The sequence below is a fragment of the Neoarius graeffei genome, chromosome 3, assembly GCF_027579695.1.
Source record: "Neoarius graeffei isolate fNeoGra1 chromosome 3, fNeoGra1.pri, whole genome shotgun sequence".
Classification (NCBI taxonomy): Eukaryota; Metazoa; Chordata; class Actinopteri; order Siluriformes; family Ariidae; genus Neoarius; species Neoarius graeffei.
In genome coordinates this window covers 30,981,319-31,002,849 of record NC_083571.1, presented here as the reverse complement: position 1 = coordinate 31,002,849, position 21,531 = coordinate 30,981,319, and the positions used below count along the sequence as shown (strand labels likewise).

Sequence of the window (21,531 nt, the reverse complement as noted above, 5' to 3'; positions counted from 1 at the left end):
GCGCCCCCCCAGGGGAGGCGCGCCCCACACTTTGAAAAGCCCTGCTCTAGAACAATCAAAATATCAAAAATATGATGTATATGTATCTGTCTAAATTAAGCTATTGATACATATCGGAAAAACTAGAATGTCAATTCAACAATATATCGATTAAAATAAAACAAGATATCAATATATAATTGTAGCAGTCCATGTAGGTGGGTGGAGCACAGAAGGACGGCAGGACAGAACTGATCTCACAAAACTCTCTTTTATTTGCACTTTGCAGTTGCAAACCCACACTCAGACACGCACACACATCAGCCGTCTGGTTGTCGAGAGAGCTCCCTCTGCTCTCACTCTCTCTCCTTAAATAGGGCGTGGTCACTGGGAAGACACAAACACATTAATTAACAACAGGTGTAGTGATTCTGCCACTTAACTTCCCCGACTCCGCTCTCCTGTCACAGACCGATGCTAGACCACACCCCCGCTGCCACATACCCCCCCACCGCCCGACTGAGGCCGGGCTGCCGTCCGGCCCGCAGCCAACTCCCCCCCCCCCCCCCCCCCCCTTGACGGGAGAGGAAGTCCGCCACGACCATCTGTGCCCCCGGCCGGTGGATCACCTTGAAGTTAAAGGGTTGGCGTGCCAGATACCAACGGGTGATCCACGCATTGGCATCCTTCATGCGGTGGAGCCACTGGAGGGGCGCGTGGTCCGAACAGAGGGTGAAAGGGCGTCCCAGCAGGTAGTACCGGAGGCCGAGGACCGCCCACTTGATCGCCAGGCACTCCTTCTCGATGGTACTGTAGCGCCCCTCACGCACCGACAGCTTGCGACTAATGTACAAGATGGGGTGATCCTCCCCCTCCACCTGCTGGGACAAAACGGCCCCCAGCCCTCTGTCCGACGCATCCGTCCGCAACATAAAGGGGAGAGAAAAGTCAGGGGAGTGTAAAAGTGGCCCCCCACACAGTGCAGCCTTAACCTTAGAAAAAGCCCGCTGGCATTGCTCCGTCCACTGGACCGGATCTGGTGCCCCCTTTTTAGTCAGATCAGTCAGCGGGCTGGTGACGTCCGAATAATTAGGTATAAACCTACGATAATAGCCAACCAGCCCCAGGAACTGTCTCACTCCCTTTTTGGTCTTGGGCCTCGGGCAGGCCGCAATCGCTGCAGTCTTGTTAATTTGGGGACGCACCTGCCCGTTGCCAAAGTGGAAGCCCAGATACCGTACTTCCACCCGCCCAATTGCACACTTCTTCGGGTTGGCCGTGAGACCCGCCCGCCTCAGCGACCTAAGGATGGCCCTCAGGTGTTGTAGGTGCCGCGGCCAGTCATTACTATAAATGATATCGTCTAAGTACGCGGCCGCATAGGTGGCGTGGGGGCGGAGGACCCTGTCCATCAGCCGCTGAAACGTAGCGGGTGCCCCAAACAGCCCAAAAGGAAGTGTGACGAATTGGTGTAAGCCGAACGGTGTGGAAAAGGCCATTTTTCATGGGATAATGGAGTCAAGGGGATCTGCCAATAACCCTTTTGTTAAATCCAGTGCCGAGTAAAAACGAGCCGTGCCTAGCCGTTCGAGCAACTCATCAATACGAGGCATTGGGTACGCATCGAATTTAGACACCGCGTTGACTTTTCTTTCGTCCACACAGAACCGGACCGACCCGTCGGCCTTGGGTACCAAGACCACCGTGCTGCTCCAGTCACTGTGGGACTCCTCGACGATGCCCATTTCGAGCATGGCCTCGAGTTCTTCCCGAACCACCTTTTTCTTGTGTTCGGGTAACCTGTAAGGGCGGCTACGCACTACCACCCCCGGGGGCGTCTCAATGTGGTGCTCTATGAGGTTAGTGCGGCCGGGCAGGGGTGAGAACACGTCCGAAAACTCAGTCTGCAACTGCGCAACCTCCGCGAGTTGGGTCGGGGAGAGGTGGTCTCCACAGGGGACCGGAGAGGGACGTGATGCTAATGTTCCTTTTTGAACCTCCGGCCCCAGCTCCGCCTTCTCCGGAACCACCGACACCAATGCCACGGGGACCTCCTCGTTCCAGAGTTTGAGTAGGTTGAGGTGGTAAATCTGTAGCGCCCCACTCCTGTCCGTTCGCTTTACCTCATAGTCAACGTCCCCGACTCGCCGTGTGACTTCAAAGGGTCCTTGCCACTTGGCGACTAATTTAGAGCTCGATGTGGGCAACAGTACAAGTACTTTCTCTCCCGGTGCAAACTCTCTAAGGCGCGTACCCTTGTCGTACAGGCGGGTTTGCTGTTCTTGGGCCTGCCACAAATTCTCCTGGGTTAGGTGTGTGTGTGTGTGTGTGGAGTTTTGCGCGCAGGTCAATAACGTATTGAATTTCATTTTTGCTTGGTGAAGGTCCCTCCTCCCAATTTTCTCGCAGCACGTCTAAAATGCCGCGCGGCTTACGCCCATATAATAATTCAATCGGGGAGAACCCCGTGGAGGCTTGGGGGACCTCTCGCACTGCAAAGAGCAAGGGTTCGAGCCATTTATCCCAGTTACGTGCGTCCTCACTTACAAATTTTTTAATTATGTTTTTAAGGGTGCGATTAAACCGTCCGTTTGTGGGTGATGCACGCTGGTGCGGATCGGCTTAATACCTAATAACCCATACAGTTCGTTCAGTGTTCGTGACATAAACGAGGTGCCTTGATCAGTCAGAATCTCTTTCGGGATTCCAACTCGGGAGATGACGCGGAAGAGTGCCTCCGCAATACTGCGTGCTGAGATATTGCGAAGAGGCACTGCTTCCGGGTATCGCGTTGCATAGTCCACCAGAACTAATATAAAGTGGTACCCTCGTGTTGACCGATCTAATGGCCCGACGAGATCCATGCCAATTCTTTCGAATGGGGTCTCGATTAACGGTAGAGGGCACAAAGGCGCTTTTGGAATGGCCCCTGGATTTACTAACTGGCATTCGCGGCATGCCCTGCACCACCTACGGACATCGCCGCGAATCCCCGGCCAATAGAATTGGGCCGTTATTTGGGCTAGCGTTTTATCCTGCCCTAAATGTCCAGCCATGGGATTAAAGTGAGCCGCCTGGAATACTAATTCCCGGCGGCTCTTCGGAATTAAAAGCTGCGTGACTCGCTCTTTAGTTTGAGTGTCCTGCGTCACTCGGTATAATCTATCCTTCATAATCGCGAAGTAGGGGAAGGACGGGGTGGCATTTGGCTGGAGCGTTTGACCATCGATTACTCTCACTTGGTCAAACGCATGCCGCAGAGTCTCGTCTCGCGATTGCTCTAATGGGAAATCCGCGAGGGATTCCCCAATAGAGAGAGGAGGAGCTGGCGGCTCCTCACTCTGGCGCGGAGATGACGTAGACGGCTCTGTGACAGCTGCTCCCGCCAAAGCGACACTGGGACCTCCCCCTGTCAAATGGCAGGACCCACTCTGTACTAAGTGTGTCATTAAACCCCGAAATCCCGGCCAATCAGTCCCCAAAATTAAAGAGTGGGTAAGGCGAGGATTAACCGCCGCCTTCACTATAAATTTTTCCCCTCTGAAAATAATGCGGACCGACACTAAAGGGTAGTTGTGAACATCCCCGTGCACACACAACACCTTCACCAATTGTGCTCCCCCCAAAGCCTCGTCTTGCACCAGGTTTTGGTGGATTGAGGTCTGATTACAGCCAGAATCCACCAACGCCTGATATGTATCCCCTTGGATACTCACCGGTATATATGCTCCGACCCGATCGAGGGCGGCTCCTTACGCTTTGGGGATCCGAACCACCGCGCCCACCTCCATTATCGAGCACTGCTGTTGGAGGTGGCCCGGTTCCCCGCAGCGCCAGCAAACCGGCCCGGGCTTCCTCTCTGCGCTAGTGCTCTGGGGCTCACTCACCTGAGGGGGGGGGAGAGACAGACACAGAAGGGAGACACGGAAGGGCACCGCGGGTGCGGCGGGCCGGCTGAGGTGGCGCCGGCCCCCGTCTCCGCGGTGGGGGAATGGGGCAAGGAGAAGACACAGGAGGAGGGGAGAGAGAGGAGAGAAGAGAAGAGGTCGTCTGCTGTCCTGTCGTCGGGACAGCCGCCAGATGATCCTCCGCCAGCTCGATTGCCTGATCCAGCGACGCCGGGCGGTGGCACTGGACTCACTCTGCGGTTCCCGCTGGTAGACGCGCAACGAACTGTTCCAGTACCACCTGGTCGATGAGTCCCTCGGCGTCGCAGCTGTCGGCCCTCAACCACTGCCAGCAGGCGTCCCGGAGTTGCTGGCCAAACGCGAACGGCCAGCCGACTTCCTCCAAGCGCAGAGCGCGGAAACGCTGATGATGTTGCTCCGGGGTGCATCCCACCCGCTGGAGGACAGCCTGGCGAAGGTCCGCGTAGGCCAGCCGGCGGTCGGCGGGGAGCTGTAGCGCGGCCAGCTGCGCCTCTCCCGTTAGCAGGGGGAGGAGGCGCGCCGTTCCACCGGCCACCCCGAGGTCTCTGCTACCTGCTCAAAGAGCGTGAAGAATGCCTCGGGGTCGTCCTGCGGGCCCATCTTCGTGAGGGTGAGGGGGGAAGGGCCCGTGGAGGTGGTGGACCCCGCCGACGCGAGGAGGTGCCGGAATGCCCGACGATCTTCCTGTTGTGCCAGCACCAGGGCCTCGAACCGTTGTTCTTGCTCCTTTCGGAGGGCGAGCAGCGCCTGGTGCTGGCTCTGTTGGGCCGTGGCGAGGGCGTGGATCAGGTCGGCGAAGGTGGAGGACTCCATGGCGCTGTTGTCTTCTGTGCTCGGATCCCGGGTTTCGGCACCACTGTAGCAGTCCATGTAGGTGGGTGGAGCACAGAAGGACAGCAGGACAGAACTGATTTCACAAAACTCTCTTTTATTTGCACTTTGCAGTTGCAAACACACACTCAGACACGCACACACATCAGCCGTCTGGTTGTCGAGAGAGCCCCCTCTGCTCTCACTCTCTCTCCTTAAATAGGGCGCGGTCACTGGGAAGACACACAAACACATTAATTAACAACAGGTGTAGTGATTCTGCCACTTAACTTCCCCGACTCCGCCCTCCTGTCACAGACCAGTGCTAGACCACGCCCCTGCTGCCACAATAATATAACCACATAAAATTGTTTGTAGTATGTCTTTACATATATTAATAATAGGTCCCGTAGTATAATTAGTATAAGTCATTCAACAGCACAAAGTTATTACTCTTAGAATTAAATCATTTTCTACAGAGAAATTTGTGTGCAAGATATTTTCTAGCAACAAATACATACCGTAAAACTTATTTATAAACCTCCCCATTGCCCCGCCTGTAGACTTAATAATGCCATCGATTGTGCGTTTTCCATGAATATATGAACTGCTGTTCTTATTATATGATTTACCAGTTGTCTTAGGTCTACCACGACCTGGCATGATGATCACTTGTCAATCTATACTATCAGCAGTATCACAAACCGACAGCCATGTGTTATCATGAATCGTTGAGAATTTCACAACATAAACAAAGGAAGTATATTTTACGACATTCAGACGTCAGAGACTCAGACACGGTTTACGGTAATCGCTAGACGCATTTCGTGTTCATGTTATGAAGCGACTGAACAACAAATTGAAATATATATATGCCAAAAAAAGACATTTAACAATAATTAAAAAAATTTGGGGTTCTACAAATTTTTGGGGTTCTCCAAACCATATGTTCTATTTTGGGCCTTTTGACAAGCCCGTAATTTGGGCGCCGTTATACGGTATGTAATTGGGGCTGTATTTGCCCTTGAGCCTGTTTGTGCCTCGCTCGACCTGTTGCCTGTTTCACCGTTTTACGATTTTGCCTACTGTTCTGGATTGTTTAGGGGTCATCCATAACATCATTATCACGTGCGTACAAACCGTACGCCGGGGGGGCCATACACTTTTTAAAAATGAAAAAATGATCCGTCAATGTGCGTATCGGCGGCCGCCATGTTAAAAATTTCGCGCCACATCGGTGTTGCCAGCGAGCTCTACACGCTTTCTTTCTTCAATACAACAATGGCTGACCCAGATTTTGACCGCATTTACAAATTTGTGAATAGCAGAAATACCGCTATTCACAAGACTCCTTCAAACAAGTACGAGCAGTTTTTAAACATTTATTGTTTCCTGCATTCATCTGAGAGGAGGCAGTTAGGGCAGGACAGGCTGCTTGGAAAGAATCAAAAACGAATGTTTCAAAGCCAAAAGGCAACAGATCCCCTTAAAAAGACAGTTCCTCATTTTCAAAAATCAGACCCTCCAGGATGTTGCGATTTGCAACTTCAACGCAAATTCAACCAATCCCCGCAAATTCAGGGCGGTGTTGGAATTATATCCAATCACCGCAACTTTCTCGCAAATTTGACCAATCGTTGGCGTCGTCTTGAGGTGACGTCTACAAACTACCTTCCGCCTTACTTCCAGTGTTGCCAGATTGGGCAGTTTCCCGCCCAGTTGAGGGGATTCAAGTGCATTTTGGCGGGTTTTGAACATATTTTGGGCTGGAAAACGTCAGCAGTATCTGGGAACGCTGCATGTGCGAGTTAGTGTTTCTGTAGGCTTAAATTCTGTTACTGAAAGTGTGTTATGTTTACAGTGAAGGACTGTGTGCACTTTACATTATTTTTTACTTAATACAAGAAATTAATGGATGCCAACATTTTTGCCAAAATGGTATTTTATTTTCCATTGTTTAGGCAGCTTCAGCGTCATACTGTGAGATTCTGTTCAAATTGTTTTTTTTTCTTCTATGAAGCCTGAGCCATTTATTTTATTAGTTTATAATTATTGTTTAATTTAGTCTTCAGGAGAGACTGCCTGCACACAGTACTAGTATTAATAGTTTTTTTTCTTACATGAAAGCTGAGGCATTTATATTATATTTTAAGGTAACTTCATGTTGTGCTGTGAGGTTCTCTGCACTTTAACTTTAAAACCAACAGGTGCATTTGGATAAGTAAAGCCTATTTTTCTGCATTTTCGTAGTCCTGGTAATCTTTTATATTGGTAAAGTTGTTTATAGGACCATTTCTCAGTGTCTTTTGTTTTTTTAATCAATAGTTTTTCAGTAATAACTTAATATTTAACATATCACTCAATTTTAATCACAAAAAGAGAAAATCGCAACAATTTCTCGCAACTTTCACTTCCTCCCGCAGTGTAATCGCAACAAAAACCTAAAAAACACCGCAACTTTCAGCACAATTTTTTGGAAAAAACCCCCGCGACATGAGACATTTTAGCCTGCAACAATCACAAAAAAGGCCCGCGAAATCCTGGGGGGACTGAAAAATGAATTGCCTGCTTTCTATGAAAACTTCTGGACCCGTCTTTTGTCGTCTTTTCTCTTGTGAATCTCTGTATTGTCCTGTCATCCGATTTTAATAAAAAGTAATACAAGACATGGTTTTATTTTGAATTCCTATTCCACGTAGATCCATCATTTTTTTTTTTTTTTTTTTTTTTTGTCCGCTAATGTACACTTTCGTGATGGGGAGGTGGTTGCTCAAAAGTCTACTCTTTGTAGACTCATGATAATGGATGACCCCTTACCGTCTTCACTTGTATTAATAAACACACCTTCTGCACTTGCATCCGTCTCCCAACCATCTCTGACCGAATACTTCACTCTCCCTGATAAAGAGAAGCACATTCACCTGTTCAGACATCATGTTCAGGAACAAACTAACGTAAATGGAGCTAAAACAGCAGCCATTAAATGGTGCGGTTAGAGTCTTGGACTCGACTCGGATCAATAGTTGACTTGACTCAAAAAAAAAAAAATTATTATTATTTTTTTTTTATGACTTGGACTTGAACACTGGGGACTCGAGGTTTAGTGACTCGACCACAACACTGGAACTGGATTGGAAAAATTTCCAGTCATTTTCATTGTCATGACTTGTGTTTGTTAATTAGAATGAACTTAAAAGTATTTCAACATTTTTAAAGAATCACAAGTGCTGAAAGTTTGTGTCTGCGTTCTGCAGTCATATTGTGGATGAACAGACGGAGGCCACGCTGCCACTGCTTCAGATCCTCGTACAGCACATCTGTCACCAGGTGGATTCCTGATGATTCAGTTTACTGATAATTATTAAAAATATTGTTAAATGATTATTATGAAATAATTAAAAATATAGTGACTAGCGTGTGTGTTTTAGATGGTGGAGAAGGCAGAATACCGTGCTAGCGGCGCTCAAGCTGTCGGAAAGCTGGTGACCAAGATGCCTTGTCACAATTATGCCACTTTTGTCAAGTGGCTCTATAACTATTCTCTGAACACCAGGGTGAGTTCATGTTAAAAATGTATTTTTTTTTTATTTTAAATTAGATACAGTCAGTGTTTTATTAAAGTAAACATCTAATGAAACTACAAGACTAATCAAGTGCCGGTATTAAAAATCCTCACTGATGCCGTTCGTCCGTTTCACACCCTGCGTGTGCCTGCAGGTGGCGTTCCGTATGTTTGCTCTGGATGTGGTCATGGTGCTGCTGGCACAGGACGAACGGGAGGCTCCCGAGGCACTCGAACCTGATCTGGCCGGGTACCTTTCACACCATTTCCTGGTGCGCAGCGTGGTGTACGACCGGTGCTCCGACGTCTCGTCGACAGTCAGAGCTCACGCCATGCACTGCCTCGCCCAGTGCCTGGAGCTGCCCAGCCACAGCGCCACCAAGTGGATTCATGATCTCTTCTCTTCCTCCTCCACGAGTATTTTATTCCACTTTATTATCCATTTCATTCCTGTTACCACGACTATGACCAAGAGTGATGCGTGTGCGTTGTTTTGTGCGAAGAAAGTGGGTATTATTGTTCTTTAACACAGAGCAAAAAAGGTTCTGCTGATGGAGCGTTATGCAAATGAGAGCTTCATGCTTTGACTTTTTTTTTTTTTCTTGTCCTTTTCAGCTGGTTCACAGATGACGATGGAGACCGGATGCTCCAAGCGTAAGCATAACATTCCCATCTCGCAATAGTTCATTTTATTCTATCCACTAGGGCTGTGCCGATAGACGATGCCATCGTCCATCGACAATGGTGGTCATCCATCACGATGGAGAGCCACCATCGTGATACCACGCCCCCTCCTGTCATAAACATGCATATATCATCTGGGCCTATTTAACCTAAAAAGTTAGTTTTTTGTTAGTTTAGTTAGTTAGTCTTGTTTAATATCTAAATACATTATATAACATATATAATTATATATAAATACATAATTAATTATATAAATCATTATAAAGTAATATCCTATTACCGCTTGTACACGTAGGCTATGGTGCAGGGACGTGCTAGTGAACATAACATGTGGTTACACAAATACAGTATGCTACTAATAAATTTTGACTTCATTTTTTAGCCTACACTATACTTTTAATGTAAAATTTGTCATGTTCAAACAAATAGCCACTATTAATGACTTGAGTCGGGAAATATTGCACCTTATCAAGCAGCAGTGAAGCGCAGACTTCGGCAGAAGTCAAATAACTTTAATCTGGTAAATAGGGCTACTTTCAGACACAAAATGGTCCACTCTAAGCCATAATGTCAAACCAAATGGAAGAATGAAGGTGATTCTGATAAATGTAAAGACAGTTTAAAAAAAAAAATATTAAATCATGATTTTAAAAGCTGGTGCAATAATTCAAACACTAATAAATTGGAAAAATTAGCGCGTTCAAGTGCGCACTAAAGGCCGAAACGCATCTTCAATTGATATGGTGTAAATAAACAATGAGTAATAGCTTAAGTGTAGTTTCTTCTCATAATTTGAATACTAGTCTTTCATTGTTAGAGCAGATTAATATCTTACCGTGATCAGTGAGTGCTCGGGGAGGTTCATTTCCACCTGCGCTTTGCGCAGCTTATTTCTCCGAAGCCAGCTATGCGCAAACGCAGTGTTGACTGCTCGGCAAACTCCAAACGCTCGGTCTGTACTGGCCCTCTGTTGCGCAAGCGAGTTGGTTATGGCCAGGTTCAAATTGTGCCCAAACCAACTTAACCACGGCCATTTCAATTGCCTGATGACTGCGACAATATTCGCCCCGTTGTCCGTTGTTATGCAGGCGATCTTTTTTTCCTCTATTTTCCATTCGGCAAGTGTCTCGCGCAATGCGTCTTCTAAATTGTCCGCTGAATGTGTCTCTGGCATGAAACTCGTCTGCAGGCATTTGGACTGCATTGCCCACTCTCGGTCCACATAATGTACGGTAACTGGCATGTAGGGCATCATGTTGCAGCTGGACCACATATCCGTTGTCAAGGCCAAATATTCCACATCACCTAGCGCTTTTTTCTTTACGTGCCAAAGCCTCGGATGAGTATCTAATACTTTTAATAATAATAATAAAAATAGAATATTTAATAATGTGGTATTAAAATCCCCCCCACACAATATGATCGTCCATCACAATGTTTGCACTGTAAACATTATCGATGCCAATTAAGGGGACATCGCACAGCCCTACTATCCACGTTCACTGGATAAGCGCAGTCGCGTGCTCTGATTGGCTACTCTGCTACTAGGCTATCAGTTCATATACCGTGAGTAGAGAAAAACAAAATGGCGGAGCGTGTTCTGAACCAACCAAGGACGAAATAAAAACTTTACTCAAAGACGAAACAAAAAAGCAACAAAATATGGAATGAAAGTATTTGATGGCAAGAGGCCCCTCCCCAAGAATTCTAGCATGTTTCACAAATTGCTACCATCATTTCCCTGGCTTCTTTACATTCTTCATCTTTCAGCATTAAAATTCGTGGTTTTTTTTCTTTTGTGTTTTTTTTTTTTTTTTAAAGACTGGTTCAAAAGCTCAAAGAAGCTTGAAAATTACTGCACATCACTGAAATGTCCAAGAAAGAATTAAATAAATCTCTAAGGCTGTTCTATACCTCAGCAAGACGGCACTTTGTACAAAAAAAAAACAACACTCAAGTCAATTCATGCCACCATCGATAGGTTTTTAAAGCTCATAGGCAAAGGTTTTTAATTTATGCACATTTGATGTTAATTTTATATGTTGTTAAACCCTCTGTAATTTTCTTCTGGTCCCAAGAAGTGTTGTTAATAAGTAATAATTAAAATAAGTTAGCGCGGATCGCGGCGAGTTTCTGCTCGGCGATTTTCATGACCACTCGGCGCGTGACGTCATTTAAGCCAAACCACTTGAGTCCACTTCTGTTTATTTGCGTTGCCGCTCGGCTTGAGTGCAGACGTGCGTTCGGGAATTTCCAAAGAAAGCCCAGGCCTTATTGTTGTGCAGTGACCTGTGACAACGAGACCGGTTTAGGAAGAAGTTTTTACCTTTTTCCGAGAGAGGAGAAGAGGCGGAGAGAGTGGATTGTGTGCGTGAAGCGAGAGGGTTGGCAGCCGGGGAAATACGCCGCTCTGTGCTCCGATCACTTTTTAAAGAATCCCCATCTGTTAGAGAGTTTAGGTGTCTGTGTCGGACAGAGAAGCTCAAACCTGACGCTGTTCCGACAAAATCAAGCAGTCAAAGAAGAAATGGAGCAGCGACGCTCAAGCAAAAAGGAGAAGATTGGAGATCAACATTTTTACTTTTGCTTGCAATTGACAAGTCAAGAATCCTGAGGGATCCTGTACAATCATTGTGGAAATGAGACAAAGGGATATTTCCTCGCTTAGAGTCGGCTATAAATAGTATTATGCTTGTATTACTATTAGCAATATATTATATTAGCAATATAAACGAATCCACGTTATATTATAGGGATTGCGTGCGCACCCGTGTGGTTTACTTATTCTTCAAAAGGGCTCTTATTTAGTATTACGACGAAAGTAGGAATTTATCAGAACTACCAGGATAAATCGTTTTGGTGCGAGTCTTGTTGAGGTCCGGCATCACCGCGATCAGAGTCGGTCGAGTCGCTGTCCGATTCCGAGGCTACACGGTCAAACCAGTGAGCCACGTTCACCGATTGCTTCCCAGCGGCCATAGGTTCATACACATATGGTTTCACCTCTCGATATTTAATTTGGAGAGTTCCTACTTCAAAATCACTCTCGCTTTCAGACATTTTACACAACCTCTCACGGCCAGAGTCCGTACACGCGTGCTCGGCTCGCAGGTGTAAACAGAGCTGCTCCCGGTCTGTTTGGCTTAAATGACGTCACGACGACGGCCCCCTGGCGGTGAAAGTGCGCATAAGTGAGATGGAAACAAACCTTCGGAACTTGCACAAACCAGTATATTTTAACCGTTTTATTCAATTTTAGGCTGCAGATCAGACACCAGGAAGATTGAATTTGCTTTTTGGGTCGTTTTTCTAGACAATAAAGTTGATATTCTATGTTCCACCTCCGACCCTTGCCTATGACCTTCCGCCGAAGCGGAACTGATCTGTCGGATGTTTTGTACGAAGTTTTTATTATTATTATTATTTATTTATCGAATTTGCAAAAAATAAAAATGGTCTTTCTCAAAATCCAGTGAATGTGGATAGAATAAAACAGTTATTCGACTCAATCTCGGTGCTACGCGCCTCGTCGGCTATCCGCTCGTGCACGACCCGATTTTGTGGAATAATTGTTAACTATTTCCTGACTTCATTTCCAATGCTCCTTTTGTGTATCATGGATGCAAACGGTGCGCCTTTTGGCGGATGCCGCCTTTTTCACGGCTGTCTGGGGGATTTGTGTTAATCGTGCAAATCCAATGAGGTTTTTTGGGGGGGGGGGCGTTGGAGTGTCTGATTATAATTTCATCAAAGTAAATTCTGTATTAAAATTACTAAATAAGCAAATGCCGTTACAGTCCATGAAACATAGGAAGTATGAGAAGAAAACAGTAAATCAGAAAGCTGCGCACGTAAAGCCAATTGGCTGCGCGCCATTATCTGCTGCTGGCTGCACTTCACTGCACGCGCAAGGCTTTCCATCAGTCCAACGTAACTTACGTGATTGGCTTTACGTGCGCAGCTTTCTGATTTACTGTTTTCTTCTCATACTTATACTTCCTATTTTTCATGGACTGTAACGGCATTTGCTTATTTAGTAATTTTAATACAGAATTTACTTTGATGAAATTATAATCAGACACTCCAACGCCCCCCCCCCCCCCCCCCCCCCAAAAAAAAAACCCTCATCGGATCTGCGCGATTCACACAAGTCCCCCAGACAGCCGTGAAAAAGGCGGCATCTGCCAAAAGGCGTGGCATTTGCATCCATGGTGTGTGTGTGTGTGTGTGTGTGTATGTGTATATATATATATATATATATATATATATATATATATATATATATATATATATATATATATATTATACCCTTTTGTTTTTCTGCCTTGATTTCAGAGACTCTAAAGAGAACAGAGACGGTTCAAAAAACAGCCCTGACCTTCCGCACCATCGAGCTGACCAAATACAAGAGCCTGGGAGCTGCAAGTCCACGCAGCACTGACGATGGCATGAGCCAGGATGCGACCGCCATCGAGTGTCAGTCCACGCACCACACACTAATGTGCATCTTGCATGAGCTTCTGTCTTACTGAATTCTTCTGTTCTTGTTTAGATCAGGAAACCTTGGCTCTGTTCAAACAGCGTGTGAGCGACCCCAAAACCAACGTCAGGAAATGTGCCCTCGAGGTACACACCCCTCTCTCTCTCACAAGCATCCTTTAGCATATCAGATGGTAACTTGCAGTGAATTACCTACATCTGTGTGTGTAGACTATAATGAGCCTGCTGAAACACGGCGTGATCACGTGCAGTCCAGAGAACCTGACCATTCTCTCAGAGCGCTGTCGAGACCCGGCTATATCCGTGAAGAAGAAAGCCATGCAGTGTCTCATGGATCTCCTCACTGTGAGTTGTTCATTCAGTTGCCCTCGGAGGGGAAAATATACACCTGCTGTTCTCGTCTATCGAATTTTGTTCTGAATCTTTAAAGGACAACTGAAGGCAATTTTTTTTTTCTTTATCATCAAAATTCTATTTATCTCATTTTATTAAATATCGGAATGCATTTTTTTTATCGCTATTTTGTCGCTGCTAGAGCAACTTGGGAGTGTTTGAAATACGCTCTGTAATATATCAGTCCATATCTCAAAGCGACGGCCGTAAACGAGATTCGTTGAGACCTGTACGAGACATCATAGGGCGGAAGTAAAACGTACGGCGGAAATCAAAGCGACCGACATCTGCCAACATTGTCAAAAGACGTGCGCGCACCCTCCTTCGAATGCTGACATAATCAAGCCGGAAGTTTTGTTTCGTTTGATAGCAATCGGGGAAGTTTGAAAAAAGTAGGCAGTATTCATCATTTAAACTCGTTTTTGTGCAATACTTCGTTTGGAAAACAGTTTCAAAATGGCGGCACTGACTTGACGTTTCGAAGTCTCGCGCAAATCTTGTGAAGATCGCACAGATAAGCGACGCCCGCCGTGGACCAAATGAACTAAATTCAACACGGCTAAAAACCGAACAGGCCGATGAGTATCATATTTAATTGCGATTAGTCGCCAATACGAGTCACGATATAAGGTTACTAAAACCGAAAACGTAATTGAATAACACGTGTGAAAGCAAGTTTAAAAATGACCTCAGTTCTCCTTTAAAGCTTTAAAATGATGCAAAATGAAGCCGTATCTTTTTATTCCTTTTTTTTTTTTTTTTTTTTTTTTTTTTTAAACGGACATAAAGTAAAAGTATCATCGACTTTTATAACCAGGGTTCCCGCAGGGTCTAAAAAAGTCTAAAATTCAGAAAGTTAAATTTTAGGCCTTAAAATGTCTAAAAAACGCACATATTTTCATCCCAGGTCTAAAATTTAATTTATCCAAGTCTAAAATTCTTACATCCGCTCAGTCCGTTCCTAGAAGTGCCTGCAAAACATTAATAAAAAATGTGCCGGTTGCGTTGTTGTCTGCCTGCTAAAAAACTTCAATCACCGATGATCGCGGAAAGTATGCAACGGTCCAGTTTGTCCACTCCGCCTACCGTAGTTCTATCTTCTAAGTTCCCGCCGAGTTTATGCAGTCTGTGGCAGTCAGAGAAGGTTAGCGGTTGTGTTGGCAGTGCGGTGAAGAGTGTGGATAGCGCGTCGAATAATAGTGAGTAAAGAGGTTCACATACTTTTGCCACTCACAGATATGTAATATTGGATCATTTTCCTCAATAAATAAATGACCAAGTATAATATTTTTGTCTCATTTGTTTAACTGGGTTCTCTTGATCTACTTTTCGGACTTATGTGAAAATCTGATGTTTTAGGTCATATTTATGCAGAAATATAGAAAATTCTAAAGGGTTCACAAACTTTCAAGCACCGCTGTAAGTATAAAAAAACGAGAATGTTCTGCGAGCAATAGGCTGAAGCACACTATCGCTAAAAGGAGCTGTGTTGGGCTGGAACGCTGGGTTAAATAGCCGCTCACATTAGCGCGGAGAGCTTTCACACTGTGTAGACAATCTTAGCGTGCACATTACATGTCGTCAACGTTACCATGACAACATGGAGCGCATGAGTCCAGTCAGCGTATTCAGCTTTCTAACAGTGCTCCTTTTTTTTTTTTAAATATTATTCTCTCCCCAATGGTCTGTCTTTCCTGGCTTTATTATTTAGGATTTATTAATTTTGCATTGATATTTTGCAATGATTTTACACCTCTGTCTCAAATGGCCCCTGTTTGCTCCGCTACTGTTTAAAAACCTGCTGTCTCCCTTGTATACCTCTCGCAAGGTATGACTTGATTTCATTGGTAAATCGCTGCCGCCTTGCGTGAGTTTGCTGTTTGACTGGAAGCACGTATGCTACGGGGCTACTACGTATGTTTTAACTATTAGTTTTAAAAGATGTGTATGCGTTTTTACTGTTAATATGGTTGAAATGGTTGCTACAGCAAGTGGAGGTCTGCGATGCTGTGGTTTGCAGCATGGGGTTCACATGAGCAATCAAGAAAGTCAACATCTGACAACAGTGTATTATATAATAACGCTGTTTTATTACCAGAACACCACTAACCAAAAGTTTAAATGAGTTCTGTTGCAGTTAGGGGAAAAAACCAAACCCCTACAGACTGCATTTACTGCACAAATGCCCTTTATCACTCTATTGTCTTGTACTTTTGTTGCTATGTGAGATAATGTACTAATGTTGCCATATGACATAAATAAGCACACAATCAGTTTGTATCCCTGATAGTCAGTTTACCAATACAAATGACTTTGTTTTGAGAATTGAACTCGATTGTCTTTTTTTGGGAAGGGCGGGGGTAGAGCAGGTTGTAATGCTTCGTGTTGGTCTAAAAAAATTTTCATAATGGTCTTAAAAAGTCTAAAAATGGTCTAAAATTTAACTTACTGAATCCTGCAAGAACCTTGTATAACTCACCCCAAGTATGTGCTGAGAAAAGGAGACCAAAATAGCAAAGCTTACACAACCGTGTTTTGGCTTTTGCTGTGTGTGTGTGTGTGTGTGTGTGTGTGTGTGTGTGTGTGTGTGTGTAGGCACTACCTGAGAGCGCAGAGGTGCAGGAGGCGTGGCTGAGGGGCGTGGTTCCTGCCGTGATGGACTCGGAGAGCTCTGTCCAGGAGAAAGCTCTTGAGTGCCTCAACGAGAAAATTCTCACTCGCATCAAAAGTCATGGCAGCTATTGTCATGACAACGCATCCCAGAGAGTGGCCTGGGACCTGCTGAGATTGATGTGTGATAAGTGTCAAGACCTCGGGTGAGTCTGTCTCTGTCTGTCCTTCTGTCCTTGTCTCTCTGCCTCTTTTTTTTTTTTAAATATCTCTCTCTTTCTGCAGGCGATATTTCAGTAAGGCGGTCAGTGTGTTGTCGAGGCAGGAGAAGTTTTCCGCCACGCTGGTAAACAGTCTGATCTGGCACACGGAGCACGAACAGGCAGCAGCCGCATGGCTCCTGCTGGCCAAAGTGGCGGGCTGCTGCACGAAGCTCAACCTGGGCATTATTCTGGAGGCCTGGGATCGCACGGTCAGGTCAGCATGCACACGTGGAACAGGTCGGGGCACGACACACCCCCACACCCATCACTCTGAAAAGACTCTAACTCTGCTGCCAGTTCCTGCTTATAACTTTTTTTTTTTTACATGTCTGCTTTCAATCAATGACCTCTTGACTGCTCCCAAGTCCTAATTTTTTCAGTAGACGGCAGCCAGAAGTGATGTAATATGACTAAATTTCAACACGGACCGTGCCCTGGTGCTATTTTTTTTTGCACCACTAAAACTAGGCCCACCCCCAGGACCTATAGATGACTTGCACAGGGATGAGAATTTTCCGCCGATCGGCGGATTTCCATCTTTTTCAGACCAAAATGATCGTTTTTGAGATCGATGTAAATCCGTTGAGAATTTTTTTTGGGGGGGGGTATGATTAACGATCTGTGGTCACCTTATAACGCAGACATCCCAAGTCTCCCAGAACTTCCGGGAGTCTCCTGCATATTGATAGAAGCGAGCAAGAGCGTGCGCGCGCAACATTAAGGTCTGCATCACGCATCTTAGAATGTGCGCGCGCGAGGGAGACTGTGTGCAGTGTTGCCAGATATTGCTGACGTTTTCCATCCCAAAATATGTTCAAAACCCACTAGGGTTGGGCGGTATCCAAATTTTGATACCTTTAAACTGTCTGTGTTTTCCCGGGGTATACGGTATTACCGAGAAAAAAATATTTTATTTCGGCCTACTGTGTAACGTGCGCCTATGCCTCAAATGTACTGTTTAAAAGCAGCATAGCGAGTTGTGTGCATTGTGGTATGGATTAAGCAGCAAAGCGAATTTTGTGCATTGATGAATGGATTAAGAGATATTTCAAAGCATCACGCAACTCTTCCTTCATCTTGAAAATAGCATTCAACTGTCGTTTACACATGTCTGCGTTGAAACGCCATTTGCAGCACTATTTCACCTGCTCCATCAAAAAAAGTACACGATGAGCAGGATCATACCCTTTCAAGCATGGGAAATAAAAAAAAGAAAAAGAATCAACCAACACCCAAGTCCGTTTAGACTGCGCGATAAACCATATTCTTCAGCGCAAATGAGGCGAACCTAATTCAAATGCGTGATAGCTGCACAAGGCAAAATCATATGGGCCCACGTCATGCCATGGCGGGGAAATTAATAATCAAATGGCCTTACCTTGCTTAAAACGTTGTCTTGATCACAACTCCTTACAATTATTCCACTTAAATCCATACGGTTTAACACACCCAACAAAGACAGCAAGCGCATTGCTAATTCCCACCAGAAACCTAACAGTTTACGCTACGATGTTTTCTTCCGTTTCTTCAGTAGATGACATTTCAAACGTTTATTACCCACATCCCAAATGTCATACGTTATATTATTTTACCTTGTTGTTACTCATGTAACCTACTCAAAACACAACTCATTGGAGAGATCTCGTGGAAGTGGAGTACCCCAGGCTATGGTGTGCCTTAGGGGACATATTAGATTTTTCGTTTGGTTTGAAACCAAAATACTGCCACACTGCCGATGTTGTATTTTTATTTTTTTTTTGCCACTAACTCGTTATCTTGACTTGCCATCTTTCAACCGCGGTCTCAGTCTCTTTTTTTTTTTAGATAGGACAGTATAGAGAGACAGGAAATGAGCGGGGGAGAGAGAGACGGGATCGGGAAATAACCTCGGGTCGGAATCGAACCCGGGTCCCCGGATTTATGGTACGGTGCCTTAGCCATCTGAGCCATGACACCCCCGGTCTCAGTCTCTTGCGAAGCTTTCTGTCAGACTCCAAATGTCACGCAGGGTTGCCATGGTAATGACATAAACAACCCTGCACGCGATGAGAACTTCTTTAGGAAATTGATAGAATTAGTGAAAATACGATCACACAGTTATTCGGGATGATCTTCAATTTATTATTTTATATTATGACCTCATGTACTCCATATTTATTTAGATATTATATATTTTTTTAAAATGACGGTAATGAGACCGATACCGTTGGTACTTTTGGATACCTCGGGATACCTTCTTACCGTAATACCGCCCAACCCTAAAACCCACCAAAATGCACTTAAAACCACCCAATGTGGCAACACTGCCTGTGTGCCTGTTCATGTAGCGAGCGCATGCCAGACAAAGAGCATCTTGATTGGGTTACTCAGCAAAATAAGCCAATCAGCTTTCAGTGTGGGCGGGCTTTTATCCCTTTTCTTGAGGATCGACCGGCATAGCAGAGAGAGACCGCGCGCCCCAAAAGACGGAAGTTCAAAACCCATTTCAGCTCAGATTACACAAAAGAATCTCCCTGTCTAATAAGGGTAGAAAATAATGACAGTTTCGCGCGATGTACTGTTTGCAGCAGTGATTTCAGCATTGCCCATGGTGGCTTAAATGATTGTAAAGGACATGTTGAGGTGAGGAGTGTCATTTCATGTGCATTATAGGTCTACAACAGGCTGGCATGAAAAGACCAAACTTATTGAAGATTTCCGTAAAGTAACAATGTATGAATATACATCATGTATATCAAATACACGTCATATATAAGTGTGTATCTTTTTATAAATGAGGTTAGCTTGTCTAATGTAGCATGTTGGGGAGAATCATAGTATCATATCTATATTTCTGATAAAATTTTAGGTATGATAGCATGTATAACTCCTACTTATTGCTCATTTCATAGGGGGGATTGCTGGCATGTGCCGCGCGGGAGCGTCTGCCCACATTTTTTTAGGCCGAGATGAACTTATAGTTTTTGATTTAAAAAAAATGTTCCAATTTGTAATGCCCATTGTACATGCCTGTTCTTTAACTCAAAATCACCATCTCGATCTTCCAATTGACCGTATGGTATATGCATTACATTACACAACATCCTGTCCAGATAAAACCTAGTTAGTACACACAACAGTTGAAAGGGAAGTGATGAGTGATGTTGAATGTTGCCTGCTTAATATGCAAGAGCTCCTGCTACCATGATAACATCAGAAGAAAGCTTAAGAGAATTATATGACAGAACTTTTTTCTGGTTTGCACTTCATTGTAAAGGATTAGAGTATTCAAAGACATGAATAGCAAAAATGCAGAAATATAATACTGTAGAGCTCGTTTATATTAAAAGGTGCATTGATTTTTTTGAAATCATCAAATGTGAATTGATTAAAAACAAGTCTCTTATACCATATTAATCATTTTCACCTGGTAGTCCACCAAGAAGGGGAATTTATTTCCAAATACATTGCAACTTTTTGCTGATAAAATTAATGGTTTTGGGGTAAAAAAAAAAAAAAAAGCCAAAAATCATTAGCCCCTGGGCCCCACCCCCCCGGGCCATGGGCCCCGCCCCCTTGGGCTATGGGCTCCGCCCCCCTGGGCCATGGGCCCCGCCCTGGTTTTTTCAGACTTTTTAAATATTTTTCATTCTCATCCCTGCTTGCAACCACGTGATCAAAATGTGCGACGTCACGAGCGTCCGCCATGATGGTGGATACACAAAGCGACTAGGACAGCAGCCGCTGAAAGCGTGTCTGTAAACAATGCTGAATTATCTCAGTATTACCATGATTTGAACGCTCAAGCAATATGTGTGGTTTTTACCCGTATTATTTTAAAAAGTCGGACTTGTCTGAAGATGAGAAGTTTCTACCAAACATCGAGTACCCAGATATCACTGGCTGCTGAAGAATGAAGTCGAACCATAGCCCATTTTCTGAGTGGGCGTCCAGTCTGGATTGTTTCTATCGTATAATTTTGCTGGCGCGCCTCGAAGCGAAACGGTAATACACGTGTTAAAATGATAACGACGACCGAGTGAACCACGACAAGAGAACGCTCATTTTCTAGCACCACGAAATAAAATCCTTCCGTGATAGTATCGAGAAAGCTTTTGAATCTCACCTGAGATAAAACGATCACCGCAAACATGAGCTGTTTTGGTTTTAGCCTCTGTTAGATCAGCCCTGCCGATGTTGTTCAGCCGTGCTTGTCTTCTCTCCGGACTAAGCCTCAGAGTTTCCTCGCCCTCTTTCCGAATCACAGACGGAATTCTAATAAAACAGAACGTGCTACGGTCACGAGTACTGTTGTGACCACAACCATATACAGCACAAAGATATGGTATAGAGCAGGGCTTTGAACCAGAATTTTTTTCCTATTGGTTCGTTCCGAACAGAAACGGAATTTTAACGTTTCCGGTTTTGGGTTCCACCATTAAACAGACGTTCCCGAACCGGTTAGAACAAAAAAATTTCGTTCCCGGAACGGTTAATTACGTTCCCTGTCAGCGGTTTAACAAATGGCTATAAAGTTATGTCTCGGTCTCATCCAGCTTAAGCCAAATGTAGGCGAATTCTATTACAACCTTCATTAAATAAGACAAGAAATAATTCAAAACAATTATTATTTCAAATGCAGGGGTGATAGCGTTCCGGCGCCGCGCCGGATTTCCGGCGTACCGTGGCTGGGGAAAAAAAAAAAAATCTAGTTCGCCCATTGTCCTGTGTCATTCTGAGATGCGCAGATACAGTAAAGGGAATTCGCATGATATGGAACTAGTGGGAAAAAAGTGCCGTCACGGCACGAATTAGACCCTCG

The 21,531-nt window shown here is 44.9% G+C and overlaps 1 protein-coding gene across 2 annotated transcripts in view; it reads left to right on the top strand.

Annotated features, from left to right (window-relative positions):
• ncapd3 (non-SMC condensin II complex, subunit D3) overlaps positions 1-21,531 on the top strand; it is a 92,713-nt gene that overhangs the window by 33,886 nt on the left and 37,296 nt on the right. For both annotated transcript variants that reach the window (XM_060916659.1, XM_060916658.1), the window contains exons 9-17: positions 7,973-8,045; positions 8,147-8,272; positions 8,436-8,697; positions 8,896-8,934; positions 13,300-13,440; positions 13,517-13,590; positions 13,675-13,809; positions 16,453-16,673; positions 16,753-16,944. In XM_060916659.1, coding sequence (XP_060772642.1) covers positions 7,973-8,045; positions 8,147-8,272; positions 8,436-8,697; positions 8,896-8,934; positions 13,300-13,440; positions 13,517-13,590; positions 13,675-13,809; positions 16,453-16,673; positions 16,753-16,944 — 1,263 coding nt within the window. The remainder of the gene's footprint in view (positions 1-7,972; positions 8,046-8,146; positions 8,273-8,435; positions 8,698-8,895; positions 8,935-13,299; positions 13,441-13,516; positions 13,591-13,674; positions 13,810-16,452; positions 16,674-16,752; positions 16,945-21,531) is intronic.